Source organism: Phacochoerus africanus, chromosome 3, assembly GCF_016906955.1.
Source record: "Phacochoerus africanus isolate WHEZ1 chromosome 3, ROS_Pafr_v1, whole genome shotgun sequence".
In the NCBI taxonomy this organism is placed as follows: Eukaryota; Metazoa; Chordata; class Mammalia; order Artiodactyla; family Suidae; genus Phacochoerus; species Phacochoerus africanus.
This window is the reverse complement of record NC_062546.1, coordinates 102,677,327-102,694,071: the sequence shown is the minus strand read 5'-3', so window position 1 is coordinate 102,694,071 and position 16,745 is coordinate 102,677,327. Positions and strand designations below refer to the sequence as shown.

The 16,745-nt window shown below is 43.3% G+C and overlaps 1 protein-coding gene across 6 annotated transcripts in view; it reads right to left on the bottom strand.

The window, feature by feature from the left end:
- MCPH1 (microcephalin 1) overlaps window positions 1–16,745 on the bottom strand; it is a 211,573-nt gene that overhangs the window by 165,737 nt on the left and 29,091 nt on the right. For all 6 annotated transcript variants that reach the window (XM_047772247.1, XM_047772242.1, XM_047772244.1 and 3 more), the window contains 4 exons: window positions 15,493–15,636; window positions 13,981–14,070; window positions 10,722–11,837; window positions 3,371–3,480 (listed from right to left, as the gene is read on the bottom strand). In XM_047772247.1, coding sequence (XP_047628203.1) covers window positions 3,371–3,480; window positions 10,722–11,837; window positions 13,981–14,070; window positions 15,493–15,636 — 1,460 coding nt within the window. The remainder of the gene's footprint in view (window positions 1–3,370; window positions 3,481–10,721; window positions 11,838–13,980; window positions 14,071–15,492; window positions 15,637–16,745) is intronic.

Genomic DNA, 16,745 nt, shown 5'->3' with positions numbered 1-16,745 from the left:
TAAATTCATAAATAAAAAGTTAAATAGAATAAAACTATATTTTAAGAAATTTCCACTATCCTTTGTTTTACCCTGCACAGTAATAAACCATGTGCATTCATCTCCATATTACATCTAAATTTGCACTAGTGAAACACTTAGCCCATAAGCAAACACATCAGGATTTCAAGTTTTGTCTTTGTTTTTTAAAAGAATCTAAACAGTGAAATTAGTTTACATGAGAAGTGTTTAGAAACAAACAGAATTTCTTTCAGGATAAATTACTTGTTTGAACTACATTACACAATGTCCCTAAGGCACAAAAGTGGTTTCTGAACTTTGCTTCACATTAGAATCAGCTCAGAAATTTTTATAAATCTTAGTGCCAAGATGCACCCTATAAAAATGGCACCAGGATGTCTAGGGTGTGAGCCAGGTGTCCCAACAAAATGCAGATCCCTGGGTGACATGGGACAAAGCAGGGAGCTACTGCCCTCAGTCATGGCAAGTTCTCCATTCATCAGAAAAAAGGCTGTGCACTGAACGGGGATAAGAAATGGATTTGGAAGGTTATATCCAGGTTCTGTCCGTTCTGCTCTAAGGGAGACATGATACCCAGGGTGAATTCTCGGCCCTGAGTTTCCTTCCTGTGAAGGAGAAGATTGTACTGGACAGGTGGCTTCCGCAGCTCATTGCTGTGACATAAATATCTCCTGGGAAATGACAGCTCAGAGGGTCTCAGGTAGGACCAGAGCATCTACACATTTAAAAAGTCCTTCAGGGGGCAGAAGACCTAAACAGACCTTTCTCCAAAGACTACAGATTGCCAACAGGCACATGAAAAGATGCTCAACATCACTAATTATTAGAGAAATGCAAATCAAAACTAAAATGAGGTACCACCTCACACTGTTTGGAATGGCCACCACCAAAAAGTCTACAAATAAATGCTGGAGAGGGTGTGGAGAAAAGGGAACCCCCCCAATATTGTTGGTGGGGGTGTAAATTGGTATAGCCACTATGGAAAACAGTATGGAGGTTCCTTAAAAAACTAAAAATAGAACCACTATATATGATCAAGCAATCCCACTCCTAGGCATGTATCCAGTGAAAACTGTAATTCAAAAATGTACATGTACCCTAATGTTCAGAGCAACACTATTCACAACAGCCAAGGCATGGAAGCAACCTAACTCCCCATCGACAGATGAATGGATTAAAATGTGATACATATTGTAATGGAATATTACTCAGTCATAAAAAAGAACAAAATAATGCATTTGTAGCAACAGGGATGGACCTAGAGATTATCATGATAACTGAAGTACTCAAAGATGAATATCACATGATATCACTTGTGGAATCTAAAATATGACACAAATGAATTTGTTTACAAAACAGAAATGGACTCACTGACATGGAGAACTGCCTTGTGGTTGCCAAAGGGGAAGGTGGGGAGGGAGGAATAAATTAGTAGCTTGGGGTCGGGGAGAAGTCCTCCAGACAACTCTTTCACACAGAAGTAGTAGCAATCAATCCTTTTCAGTATTAATGCTCAATTATTCTAAATTACATGGGCAGAAAGTTTACTAATGTCTTTAAAAGGCTTTATAAACAAGAGTTAAAATAAATTTGAACAAGTTACACAACTTGCTCTATTAAACTATTTTTGTTCCTGTGCACATCCAGTGAAGGCAGATGTGTAGTATGTGTGTACATGCTATTCTGTATTTTTTGTTCCCTTTTGCCACTTCCATGAAATGAATATCCATGACAATGGGGCCACTGTGTACCACACATGGGGGCAGCATGAATGGCACTAGGAAGTGCATCAGATCGGTATGTTCTCCAGGCTCAGGAGTGCTCCAAGGTGAGATACTTTGTAGGAAGGGACAACGCCTGCCCCCAGGAAGCAGTCCCCAATCCAGTGTTCCCCACAGACGCTGCTCAGCGGATGAAAGACAGGCCCACATCTGGCAGACAAGAAAGTGGAGCCCCATATATGATCAGACAGGACACAGGATTTTATGGTAACAAGTGACTCAGTATCTCCTGGGCACTTTGTTGTTGTTGTTTTTGTTTTTTTTAAGTCAGGCATAACACCAAGGACTGGGACAGAGAGGCATAGGCAGGGCCTGAATGCAGGTAAACAGATGACAGAGCATGGAAGTCTAAGCGGAGGCATGTGGACCGCCCTGGACAATGTCAGGGGCAGGACAGAGATGGTATTGCACACTTACGAATGCCAGATGGGGTTTTTTCCCCTATTTTTCCCAAAGGAAAAAGTTGCGTAGCCACGCTGTGATGAGGAAGAAGACTGAACATAGAGAAACAAACCCACAACAACAGGTCACTAGGGCTCTGCAACGGCAGGCCCAGGGAGGCCACTCAGGGCAGGTACAGAAAGCTCTACCAGGCTCACAGGAAGCCAAAGGCCACTTGCATATTCAGGGATCATGACAATTTCTTCCCCTGCAAATCTGTGGCTCTACCTGAAATGCAGTTCCTTTCCATTTTTTTGCTCCATTTTTTTTCTGAGACAAACGAGAAAAGAAATCTAAGTTCCTACCAACTTAGAAGAGACTTTCACGGGATCTGTGCAGGAATTTGTAACTGTGGCCAATGATGAGGAAGGCATGTTGTTTCTCCTCCCTGCCAGGGGCTGATGTCAGGGTCTGGGTGACCTGGGGAGACCCTCCGTGCCCCCAAGGCCTCCCTTCTCTATTATTCCCTGCTGACCACTGCAGCTGTTCTGTGTCTCAGAATTCGTGCTTCATTCTATTACATTTTCTTGGTCTCATAAAAATGAGGCACAGGATAATGAGAAGCAAATTTAAAAGATCAGCAGTGAGAGCAAATGCTGAAGAATCAATCAAGGTGACATGCTCCCTGCATTATCGGTGAACCTGCAGTTCGACAAGTGCGAGACAGCTTCAGAGGCAGAGCCAGGCTCTGGGGCTGCAGCCAGAGGACTGGGTACCCAAGACTCAGCACAGAAACCTTTCCCTCCCATGGCTTCACATCAAACCCCTATTAGCCCACAAACGGAAGATGTTCAAGTTCTTCACCTCCTACCTACTCACTGTTCAGATTATAAGACAACAGTTGGCACGACCTACATTCTTGGCTTGAGGGAGCCTGGCAGCATTTGTACCAGCAATAAATGCACTAGCAAAGCAGCAATGGAAAGCTTGCTCTACCAGCAGTCACTCTGCCCTGAATGTGACCAGTGCTCTCAGTTTTACTATTGGAGTTTCCCAACATCCACTGGTAATTAATTTTTAGAATCAAATACGAGCTGGGTAGAGGAGTTTATGTTTCATTAACCCGGAGTGGAACATCGTGATGGAGCAGCGCTGTAAAGTTTAAAACAATATTTTCACACACCAACCTTTTGCCCTTTCTCTTTTTTCTGTGATTTCTCAGGAGGTCTGACGAGGTCCTCGAAGGCTTCCCATGAGCTGTCCAAAACATCATGCCCTGTGAGTCCATTTTTAACGCCTAAAACCCAAGCAGATTGAAGATTAGTTAGAACTTTACACAGATTGAATACTAATGCAACTTAAGCCAAATAAAAAATTTTAAATTAATTTATTTAGGCATTCTGGTAATAGGAAAGTATAACCTTTTAAAATAAACATTGCATACTTCTTGCTCTTTGAGGTCTACTTAGAACATTTAATTATTCCGCTCCAATATCCCAAGCAATGCACTTAACTCGAGGGTCAGAACAACTGTGCTTGTCACGTGGCAATATGCTAGTTCCATACTATCCCATTTGTCCATTTGATGAAGAGAGAAAACGGACATCTGCACCTTATGCACGATTCAAACTCCAATTCTTAGGTTTTTACCTTGATCAAAACCCAGCTTTTCAGGGAAGTCAGTTTTATATTAGAGGAAATAAGTAAACTTAGCTTTGGGGTTAGTCTGAGTTACTCTAGACAACAGCTTTCAGTACAAAGTCTCAGGTTGTACCCTACAAATGATAGATGATTTTATTCCCCCACAAACTTCCACCTGAGACCAATGTCTTATCATGAAAACAGGCAAACCAGAAAGAAGATAGTCATCAAGTAAAATGTGGTTTCATCAGATGCTATATAGTGCAGGAGTCTGCACACTAAATGCAGTGCGACCTTTATTTGGAAGTGATTCACCTACTGCTACAACTTATTCTGCTCCTTATTCTCCTCTCCCCCTGCCACCCCCTGCCAAATAGTCCACCACCCTTAGGGAGCTTACACCCAATAAACAATGGAGACCTACAGAAACGAATATGATACATGGCAATAATTACAGTGCCATCAAAAATTAAAAATCACAAAACATGAGAATGGCTGCTCTGCAGATATTTCCAATAGGATAGGATGCTCTGATAAGATATGATTGGAAGTTCCCATCATGGCTCAACAGTAATAAACTCAACTAATATCCATAAGGATGTGGGTTTGATCCCTGTCCTCACTCTGATGGGTTAAGGATCCAGGGTTGCTGTGAGCTGTGGTGTAGGTTGCAGACATGGCTCAGATCCCACATTGCTGTGGCTGTGCTGTAGACCAGTAGCTGAAGCTCTGGTCAACTCCTAGCCTGGAATTTCCATATTCCACAGGAGCGGCCCGAAAAAGCCAAAAAAAAAAAAAATTAGTTTGGAGGGTCTGCTTTAAAACTGTTAACTCCTCTTTCAAAAACAGAGTCTCAGGAGTTTCCGTTGTGGCTCAGCAGGTTAAGAACCTAACTAGTATCTATGAGAATATGGGTTTGATCCCCATCCTCACTCAGTGGGTTAAGAATCCAGGTATGAGCTGTGGTATAGGTCACAGATATGGCTCAGATCCCACATTGCTGTGGCTGTAGTGTAGGCCGGTGGCTGCAGCTCTGATTCAAGCCCTAGCCTGGGAACTTCCATATGCTGTAGGAGTGGCCCTAAAAAGAAAATAACAAAAACGAAAATAGAGTTTCAACTCAGTGAAAACAAAATATAGAACAACAGGGTTAAATATTTCTTTGAATTCAAACTAGTTGTTATTTACCACTTGGGCCCTAAAAACGTTTTAAGGTCAGTCCTAACCCACCAATACACCCTAATACTGGATTCCCCTGGAGGCTCAAACCAGTTACAGGCCAAGCCCACTCTCTTCCCAGCAATCTTCTATTTCTTTCCCTGTGTTTCGCTTCTCTCCCAGACCTATTTCAGTCCCAGGTGACAGCTCTGGCCACGTCTTCAGCAGGCTACATAGAAATCTCACAGCGGATGGGACAGAAGGCTGTGTAAAAGGATATTCTGCACACGATAGTTTGTGCTAAGATCTGGCCGTGCTAAGTTTCCCACTTTTACTCATTTTGCCTCGGTTCTTACAAAACATGAAATTGCAGGGAGGTTTACTCAATGTTCTGTAATAAACTATGGCGGGTGGGGAGAATGGAGATATGTGCATCTATAACTGGTCCACTTGGCTGTAAACATGATGCTAATACAACATTATAAATCAACTACATCCCAATAAAAATTCTTTAAAAAGCATATGAAATACTTTTAACTAATTCAGATGAAAATAGTTATCTCTTCTGATGATTTCAATGAGATGTATCAAATAATAATAGACAAATAGACAATTACTACAGCATTTTGCCCATAATTCTCCACTGACTAAATATCTAATAATCCAAATAAACCTCCTAATGAACCATGTTACTCGTCTCCCTAAGCAGACACTACTATTCGTGTCATTTTTTTCCTTCAGAGCCAAGACGAAATCTTGCAATCCTTCCCAACTCAGAGCTGCAGGCATTGACCACCCACCAAGGCACCAGTCAGCACAGGCCCTTGTGCCATTTCCATCGCCAGAATTAACGCATTAAGACAGCCACATGGTGCTATGAAGGCTGGGATGTGGTGAAAGCTGATTCAGCACAGATGGTATGACACATGTCCATGGGCTGGTTCTGCTCTACCAGAAACACCACACTCGAGAGACAACTTCTATGAACCCTTCCACCTAACACAGGATGCTCTGTTAAGTGGCAAATGGATGAAAGAAAAGGGCTATAGCTGGTGACATCACCATTGTTGATCTGTCCTGAGTCCTAGGAGTGTTTCTCAGGTAATTCATGGATTGGCTGAAATATTTCAGGGTCCTCCCATGCCCATACCACTAGGGCATAATAAGCTAGCTGGTAGCGAGGGGTCACATCTGAGACTTGGACCCTAAATGGCACTCTGAGAAACTGCAGGGCTGAAGGCCTTGTAGGGGCGATGCTGACCAGTCTTCAGAAACACACCCCAAGAACACCATCTGGCTCTAATAAGCCTTTCAGATCACGTGCAGATGGTTCACTTAAAGGACAAGACCTTGGCATATAGGCCTGATTCTTGGACAGTTCCCCATCTGCTCGCTAGTTGTGTTTAATAAACATCTTTGGGTCTTGAGACTTGCTTTCAGTAAGGGCTAGTAGATAGCGCTTGGGGAAGGGTGCTAACCTCTATTAACCTCTTCTGGTAACTATTCCTGAAAAAGAACCTAATAACTGGGCATGGCCAGAGTGTTTAGATATGGGACGTATGTGTCTGTGTGACATGTAATTCCACCATCCACAGCAAACACAGCTTCCTTCAGACCAAGGGACAGGAATGAGGGTGCAGGTATGGGAAGGAATTCCTTCTGCTCACTTCAGCCACCTCTGTTACTTAGAAACAAGCAGCGGCCATGCGAGGTGTTAATTCTGGATGATGAACCCACTTAATCGACTCGGCAGTTAAAACCCACTTCATGTGCTGGTCTGCAGAGTTACGTTAGACAGTGCCACAGGCTTAGAAGGCCATTTCCATGAACAAGTACAGCGAGCAGTTTGACACTCCTGTCGTGTGGTGTCCAAAGTGGAAATAAGTGAGATCTCCATTTTCACATGAATTGAGGTGGAGATATATACACACACACAGGCACACACATATATATATAACTTCCTCCACTCAGCTGCAGTTCCAGCAGTGTTTTTCAGACCTTGATGCGAGAGCAAAAGGAATTTACCGAAAACCCACACCTGGCTGAACAAATGAGGAGCTTCCATCCACCCTGCACTGGAGATGCTTAGTCTGAGATGTAAGGACCTGCGAATGGCACAATCTGATAGAATCCACAGGTACTTCCTAGGCATGTGTGTGCTCGGTAAGAACCATGGCTTAGGGAATGGTTTCAGCATCTGGCAGTGCCTCGCTGCGTGAAACAGCATTTTCAAAGGTGAAATATGTAAAGTCTTATTACATGCCGGCCTTAATAAACATTTGCAATGAATTTTGATGACAAAATCACTCAATTTCAACCCCAATTAAGGTATTCCACCCCCCCAAAAGTACAACTATATTCTCATTAGACTTGTAGTACAAAAAATTGTAATCAACTTGGAGTTTAGTCAATAAAAACTTTATAAAAATGGCTTTTTCTTATAATACAAGTAACTCCTTTGCCTCTTAGCCCATAAAGCCGAAAATTTTACTGGCTTTCATTACGGAAAAATTTCACTACTCCTGAAATATATTAAAAAGCTAAGTACATCTATTGCTTTGCTGATAACCAATGTGAACATCCAACATATTTTTCAAAAAAGCAAATTTTAAGGCAATAGGATAATATAATCCTATATGTGCAATAAAATCCCCTAAAACATCTCCTTGCACTTGTGTGTTTTTACACACACACACTAAACACCTGGAAGGAAGCATGAGCGCTGGCAGTGACTACCTGTAGCAGACACCCAAACTACAGCCTGTTCTCCATAAAGCATCCAGGGTGACATCTAAAACATAAATCAGAACTGGTTGCTCCCTGTTTAAAACCCCAAGTGGCTTATCATCTCACTTGAAAACAAAACCAGACCACCCCAGGCTTGTCTGGGCCTGGCTGCCTCCCTCAGCCCAGAGACTTCTCCCATAATGGTCTCAGTGCAGCTCCTGCAAACATCTTCCACCTTAGGACATTTGCACTTGTTGCTTCCTCAGGCTGAAACATGACCCCCCATGAGAGAGGAAGGCTACTTCTTCTCCCTCGCCCAGGCCTGTGAGACAACATTACCTCCTCCGAGCAGCCTTCCCTAACATCATCAGCGCACTTCTTTCTCATGGTGCTCACATTCATTTACTGTCTGCAGTCACTGGAACATAACCTCTGTGAGGTGCGCTGACTCCCTGGGAAAAGAAGAGAGCCTGGGCCACAACAGGAGCACAGAAACAGCTGTTAAACGAACTAATGAAAGGAGGTGAGGAGAGTGGGACAGGATGATTTTACCCTTTTTAGCAATTTCTCTTAAACACGTATTTGTTTTTTTTTTTTTATGAAATTAGAGAATGAAAGTTTAGAAAGAAAAAATTATTGGTTACTATGATTTCCTAAGTTAATAAAAAGCAATCAAAATCTCTCCCTCCATTCCTGTTACGTTAAGGTTTATCACTGAATCTCTTTGTAACTTGTTCTCACAACCTTTACTGTACACCATCTATCTTAGATACAGACAAGGGCAATGAGTACAGTGAACAGAAAACAGGAATTGAGAAAATACTTTTATTTCACCATAAAAAGATTTAGAGAGGTACAGCCTGATGAACAGAGTGGGTTGTACTGCTGCATAATTTCAGCACCTTCGGAATGTCTAAGGGCCAAGGGCCGCAACTGGCAGTGGATCCCCAGGGAGAGACGCAACACCAGGTGGGCTGGCTGTGCACATCTAAACATTCAGTGGGTCTTGACTTGACTGCCATACAACAAGAGGGTTGAGGCTAGAAATAGGTAAGTCTTTTCCTGTCCTAAATTCAATGATTTTCTGTCTCTTGCAATGACATAAGGTGACCCTAGGCATCCTTACATTAGGGCACAGAGAATGTTAAGTTTCCATCTCTGAGCCAGACTTATTTATGTGGGCCCTGCCTGCACCCTGGTGTGATGGCCACACCTCCTGGCCCCAAACCCATGGGGCCCAGCCCCAGACAGGGGTGGGGGGCAGGGAGGTGCCAGAGCAGGATGATCCCGCTGTTCACAAAGCTGGTCTGTAGGGTGCACTAAACCTTCTGAAAGCAGATTTTTTTTTACTTGACTTATATTTGCAGTCATTAAACATTATTCAAAATCTTAAAAAATACACAAGATAAAAACTGGGAAGAATGAGAATGCGAGCTTTAAGAATAGGATATTCTTAACTACCAAAACAATTCTGTACATCCACTGTTTTATATTAACTTTCAAGCTGACATGATTTTATTTGGGGTGGTTTTTTTTTTTTTTTGGCCACACCCATGGCATGTGGAAATTTCTGGGCCAGGGATCAAACCCGTGCTGCAGTTGCAACCTGCGCCACAGCTATGGCAATGCTGGCTCCTTAACCTGCTGTGCCACAGAGGAACTTCCCTACAGGATTTTAAAACAAATATTTTGAAAACACATACTAACCCTAGTAAGATATAGTCTCTTGTCAAATTTTATATTTTATAGATTTTTACATTTTGTAAATATATAATAAGATTTTACATATTTTATATGAGAACACAGACATAAAAAGTAGGTTAAAAATATACAAACTAAATTACCTTTGTGAGATGATTTTGGGAGAGTTTATACCCAAGGAAAAGATATGCAGTACATCTGTGATTATTTCAATCCCTATAATTCCCCCATCTTGAAAAGGGTGGTTAAAAGGATTCAAAGAGTAGAGAAATGAAGAATAAACTTAGCCTTATTGAAACTGTAATCCGATATTAGGTTAGGATGGTTAAAGTTGAACATTTCTTCACTTCTGATTGCTGAAAACTGTTTGTGCTTATAATCAGAAAGGGAAAAATGTTTGCTACTTTTGCTACAATTACATAGTTTGTTACTATAGGTACAATTAAATTACAGATAGGAATAAATCTATTTAAATGAAATGCTTAAAGCAAAATAAACAGAAGTCAAATAGGCCTGTTACAATGAGCCACTTAGTTAATACTAAAAAAAATTCTTCATAGCTAACATCTCCCAAAGTTTCTTCAAGAATAAATACTGATGAAGTTCCCATTATAGCTCAGCAGGTTAAGTACCCAACCAGTATCCATGAGAATGCGGGTTCGATCCCTGGTCTCTCTTAGTGGGTTAAGGATCCAGCATTGCCATGAGCTGTGGCATAGGTCACAGACAGACGTGGCTTGGATCCAGTGTTGCTATGGCTGTGGCAGAGACCAGCAGCTGCAGTTCCAGTTCATCCCCTAGTCTGGGAATTTTCATATGCCACAGGTGCGGCCCCAAAAAGACCAAAAAAAAAAAAAATTAACTTATTCCATGTTTACTTTTTCATATCTTTTCTGGAATGAATGGCTACTGCCTTAACTTCCCTTCTAAGATAAACAGCCTCACCATTAGATCTTATAAACCCTCCCTAGTGTAGTGTGCCTCTTTGCACAGCGATGTTAGAGAGGCCACAGGTAAAGCACTGGCTCTGGTCTATTACTCACATGAGGCATCACTTACTTTGCACCTATAAGAAGGAAAGGGCTTAGACAACTGTGTTACTAACCTAGAAATTCCACAGGGCAGTAAGCCTTTTATTCCTAAAGAACTTAAAGAATTTATCACTGTTAATATCAAACATACATCCTTTAAAGTTTAAAAAGGGGGGAGGGAGAAATAATTTTCATTATGAAAACACTGTGACAAATGTGGGAGATGGATGCACTGCCACATGTTCCTGTAACAGAGACTGGGTAAGGGAGATTCACATACTTTCCCTGCATCCTGGGGGCAAGGTTTCCCTTTCCTCTGCAGATGTTTCCACATCACAGTCGTCTACAGAGTTCAGTTTAGAATCACTTTGTGCTTGATCTTCAGAGGAATCCAGCACCTTAAGAGTACCTTCTCTCCGCACACTTTTTGGGTCAATCAATTCTTTCACTTCTTCGCTGCTTCCTTTCAAAGGAGTGAAATTGCCTCGGCATCCTTGCTGAGGAGTGAGCTCACCCACAGGGTAAGAGTCACCCTCACCTGGGCAGGGGTCTCCTCCTCCCGGAGCCCCGGCCTGGGGACCGCAGCCTGGGACCTCTTCAGTTGCAGGTATTTTCCCTAAAGTCATGCGAGTCAGCGCGGGCCTAGTTCTATGGAGCGCTGCCTTCTGCAGACCAGGTACCATGCAGGGGGCCCTGCCAATGCGTGACAAGTCGGCCATCTCCAAGACACTGGCTCGCTCTCTCCGGGAGAGGCTTCTCCTGCCTTGGAGGGGGGCAGGGTTGCGGGCCGGCGGGTACCCAGTGGGAAGACTCTCTGCACGCCTCTCCTCCAGATTATCTGGCGAGAAATAGTCATCGTAAGCAGACTGCCCGCCATCCAGAGCCTTAACTGCAGAGCCGGTCACCAGCGGCTGGCTGTCCCCTTTGGCAAAGAGCTGCAGCCTAGGCCCAGCAGGCAGCCTCTTCTGCCTCCCTCCTGGCGGGGAGTGCAAGGCCCCTGATGTCCTCTTCCTTTTGGCCGAGGAACTCCCAGGTCCTGAACAGACCATGGGGGCGCCTCCTGCTGGCAGTCTTGGAGGCGACAAACCAACCTTGTCATCTGGCACCTTCTGAACCTTGGTGTTGGGAGTGATCACAGCACCCACAGGGCCACCTTGCTGCTGGTGGACTCCCTCCTTGGGAAGGTTGCAGGGGAGATTCTGAGGAGTTAACTGATTGAGGGACCCTATAGATGCTGAAGGATGGACAATGTGTGTTTTCAGCATGGGAGACACAACAGACACGTGGCTTTTAATTCCTTCAACAAAGTGTTCCACTTTCCTTTCCTGATCCCCACATGGAGTATTTCCACAAAAACCATCAAAGGATGAGGGCAGATCACCAGCAAAGGAGTTTTCTGGAAAACATTAATAAGGAATTAACGTTTTAAGTGGTTTACGTTATTATCAAAGTAATTTGCAGTCAACCCATGAAGTGATACTTGCTAAGCGAAGCTCCTAGCTTGGAAGAGCCTGGCCCCAGCTCTTTTCACATGTCAGGACCTTCCCGGAGGGACACGGGCGACCCCATGTGGATTAGGGTCCGGGATGGATGGGGTAGGGTCAGGGAGGGAGTAGCACATCCTGGATATTCACACCTGGGGCGCCTCTCTACAGTAACAGCAGCCACACCCTGTCACTAAACACTCCAAGATGCCAGTGGCTGCAAAAGGTAAAGACCTCTGCCTTCAGGTCTGGTATCCACAAAGTGACTCACAATGAACTGCACCACCCCTACAGAGGATGGACCCCTGCTTCCATTGCAGTCTCCTCTGTATAGTTATACTCCAGGGAGTTTCTACACACCTGGCAGGATTCATAGTTCTGACTCGCTGCTGCCTATCTCCTGAAATCCGTGTTTATGTTTATACATCCCAGCCTTGCCCATGCACTACATGCAAGCATCAGTGAATAAACACTACCTTTTCTTCCAAATCCACCTTGGATGTTAGAATCTCTGCAAATCCTTCCACTGACCTCGCCAGGTCTAGCCACACGTGTCCTCCTCTATCACACAGAATTCCCCCTGATTCTCTAAGAGAATGTCCCCTGGTTCTGCCTCCCCCCACCACCCCACTAACCTAGAAACCTTGGCACAGATACTACTCTCTGGAATCTGGAGCTGCTGGCTCTGTGCTGGCCACCCTGATAGAGGCTCAATGTTGGGTCAACAAATGGAGGACCCTCACTTTACAGGAACTCCACACTGGAGGCAATGTCTTAACCTGACACCACTAAAGCTCTACTTTTCAAGAGGAAAAACAGAACCCCCCATTCCCAAAGAGTAGATGGGGGCCCAGCAGGCCAGTGGTGTTGTGTCTCTAAGTCAGCAGCTGGAAACACAGGACATTTAATTTTAGCAGCTGAATAAGCTTAGCTCACTTTCAAAAGACTGACAATCAGCATGACAGGGCATGAAGGGAGTTAATTCTGAAGTCAGCCTGCCTAGGTTTGAATCCTGGGTCAGTTGCTCACAAATTGCTTGACCTTGTACGAGCTGTGCGACCCCTGTCTGGCCTGGTGTGCTCATCGGCAAAGTGGGGACAACAGGGGCCACTCACAGAGCTAGTGGGAGATTAATCAATACACACAGGTGAGCAGTGCCCAACACAAGTGCCCAAACACAGCAACCATGAAAGCGAGTTATTGTTACTTGTTTCTAGTTTACAAGAAATAAATACATCAAGTACGAAATAAAAAGATGAGAATTAAGATAAATGGTCAAATAATTTCAACAAACGCCAAAGCGGTAAAAGAATAAGCCTTTCACAAAAATATTCAGCCTAAACTCCTAACACCGTGGTTTTGCTTTGTGACTTGTCACTGCTATGGCTTTCAGAAGAAAGGCCAGAAGAGCTCAAGCACTTCAAACATAGTCCTGCTAGGGGTCACTGCTACTTATGTGGACTAAGGTGGGCTAGTGAGAAAATGGTAAGAAATGGGACAAAACCAGAATAGGCTATGCCCACACAAAAAAATCATTCAGAGGGAAATAAGGGCTCCCACATTTACAAAATTATACGCAAAATTATAACTAATTTTATCGATTCTTTCCAATACTGCTTAGAATTAGAAATCCTTTTTTTAAATTATTGCCCAGAGTTTTTAAGGATGTACACATACTTCGCAATTTGTTCAAGAATTCATTACACACTGTGTGAAACAACTTTTCCTTGGCTCTTTCTGTTCTCAATACCATACAGTTTAAACTGCATGGAGATTGGTTCACATAAGATCGCAGTTTTTTTTCCTTTTAAAATTGAGCGATCAATTCTATGTCACAAAGGCAAATGCCAAGGAGAAAAAAAACAAAACAGAGGGACCAAAAGGATGTTGAACTGACATAATTTCTCATTCCTTAGTTTCAGTGTAATACCTAACTTCAGGGCAAAATTCATGAATTCTAATTCTTAACTAGCTGTTCTTCTCACTGAAAAAAATTCCAAATAAGAAAAGGCTAACATTCTCAAAGCTTAAATTCATCACAGAAAATAATTTTACCTGAACACAAAGTATCATGGGAAATGTTCAGAGATGCTTCTTCACACAAAGAGTTAACGGTGTCACCAGAATTTTCAATCAACTGGGAAGCTGGAAACATAATCAAAACTCCTCATAAGAGACAACTCTGATTTGTGAGCAAGTCCCCTTATTCTACTCTGTGTGTGGACACAAGCATGTGCACACATGCACACACATACAACTTATTCCTTGTACTTCATATTCTAGACAACACAAAACAATAAGCACAAAAACTAAGCCTTATTCAAATCCATTACAGATGACAGGAATCAATAAAATATAATTTACACAAATCATACCATGTAACAAAGCCCCAGGAAAATAAAACTTAGAAGGTATCTTGAGGAGTCAGTCAGCTGGCCTGGACCTAGGCAGAAGCTCAGCAGAGGTAAACAGATGCGTTCAGTTGTCTCACTGCTCCATGATCAAGGCTTTTTTCTTGATGATCACGACAGCTGTCTTTTGAACCAGGGCAGTGGTCCTCAGCCAGGGGCAGCCCAAGTGTGAGCAGACACACCTGGGCATTACATGTGGGATGGGCTGGAGTGTGAGCTATGTTGTGGCACCTAGCAGGCAGAGGCCAGGGATGCAGCTAACACTCTGCCACCCACAGGACAGCTGCCCAACAAAGATCTGCCCCAAATGTCTGGAATGGGGAAGTTGAAAAACCCTGGAGGTTTCACAGAAAATATCCAGGACATCAGTGATTTAACCACTAGGGTCACAGATGTTATCTTCAAAGGCTTTGCATGCAACAGACCAGAAACAAGAGATATTTTAGTTTCATAGTCAAAGACATGTTCTTTCTTTCTTTCTTTTTTTTTTTTTTGGCCATACCCAAAGCGTGTGGAAGTCCCAGGGACTGGGATCGAACCCACACCATAGCAGTGACAATGCCCAATTCTTAACCCACTGAGCCACCAGGGAATTCCCAAAGATAATTTTTGAAGAGACTTACAAGGATGCTTTCCTAAGGATACTTAAGCAAACAACTGCATAATGAGAATAAACCAAGATAAGGAAGGTAAGTACAGAGATAAAATTTTCAGTTGTTGAATTTTAATCTGTGCTGGAGGCAATTAAGTAGGAGAATTAACACTGGAAATAATGGAATAAAGTTTAAGGCAAATCATTTTACATGCATATACAGGTATATACATAGACAATTTGGGTATTCACCTGCCACATTGCTGGTCACCTACCTCAATATCCACTCCTACCTCCCTTCTGACAACACAGCCCAGATTTTCTTAGTGCAGCCACATACCCTAGCCCACTTAAGACTACATTTCAGTCTTGCTTGCAGTCCCTTGTAGGCAACTTAAATTGTTTCCTATTTCCTAGGCTAACACTACCACAGTTCCCTTAGCTGTGCCATCCCGAATACCACTGGTTACAATGAACTGGTAGGTTAAACTCTGTGTATGAACACAAACACAAAGAAGTGTATTTTATTTCCTGGCTTATCTGGAGGACAGTGTAAGCACTTACAGGTGGGGGAGAGATTTTCCCGTTTCTCCTTCATCTCCTGCAATCTCTTCTCCATTGCACTGTGGTGGCCATTGAAGATTTTAACTGTGGGACTATACGCCAAGGAGCCATTAGATTCAAATAAGAGAACAGGAACATCATCACCTGAAAATAAGCAAATTCCAGCTTTAAGCTCAAAAAATGCCTTCCTCCTTCAACAATGATTCCTCCTAAAGACAGGCCTGCCCCTACCCCCAGAGTTTTCCTTTTTCTTTCTGACATTCAGACTTGCATATGAACTTGGCTGCATGAAGTGGGGGATCAGGGGACCCCTGAGCCATGAAATGATGGGCTCAATCACAGGGAAAACAGCTGTGCACTTCCTGGAATCCATACTTTGCAGATGATAAAAGAACTTTAGGACCCTGACCACCTGCCTCTCTACTCCTTAAAAGAAAAAAAAAAAAAAATCCTCTCATTTGTAACTCTTGGGCCTGAACAACTTTTACTGTACCTCTGGCAACATACAAACATACAATAGTTGAATCTTTAATACCTTAAAGTTGTAGTTTTAAAAAGACAATTAAGATACAAATTTGGTCTAAAAAGAAAACTATTAAAAATCTACTATTGCTGGAGTTCCTGTTGTGGCTCAGCAGAAATGAATCTGACTAGTATCCATGAAGATAGAGGTTCGATCCCTGGTTTCTCTCAGTGGGTCAGAGATCTGGCATTGCTGTGAGCTGTGGTGTAGGCCTGAAACTGTAGCTCCGATTCAACTCCTAGCCTGGGAACCTCCATATGCCGTGGGTGCAGCCCCAAAAAGACAAAAAAAAAAAAAATCTGTTATTGCCATTTTGTCAAATTCTTTTCAAATACACCATCACTGGTGCAGGAAAGATGGCCAAATGGCCAAAGTAAGAAGGCTGACAGCAGAGAGTTGCAGGGCTGTGAGGCTGCAGGCCAGGTGAGGCAGGATGTGGTTGGCTATAGGACATGGTAAGCATAGGATTTTATCCTAAACATCTTTTCCTTGGGATGACACTGAGGAATTTTAAACCCTGGGTGGGGTGTCCATGTCAGCTCAGATTTACATGCTTCGACTGAAGCACGGGAGGTGGAGGTGAGGACACAGTGGTTGGAGGGCCAGCGATGGAGCTCCCAGATGCTCACGTGGGGTGGCACAGGCTTGAAAGAAGAGAGCAGAGGAGTCAGGAAATCACTTCAGGGCAGGGTCTGGGGGCCTGGTGGGTGATGGTGTCAGAGCAGACAGA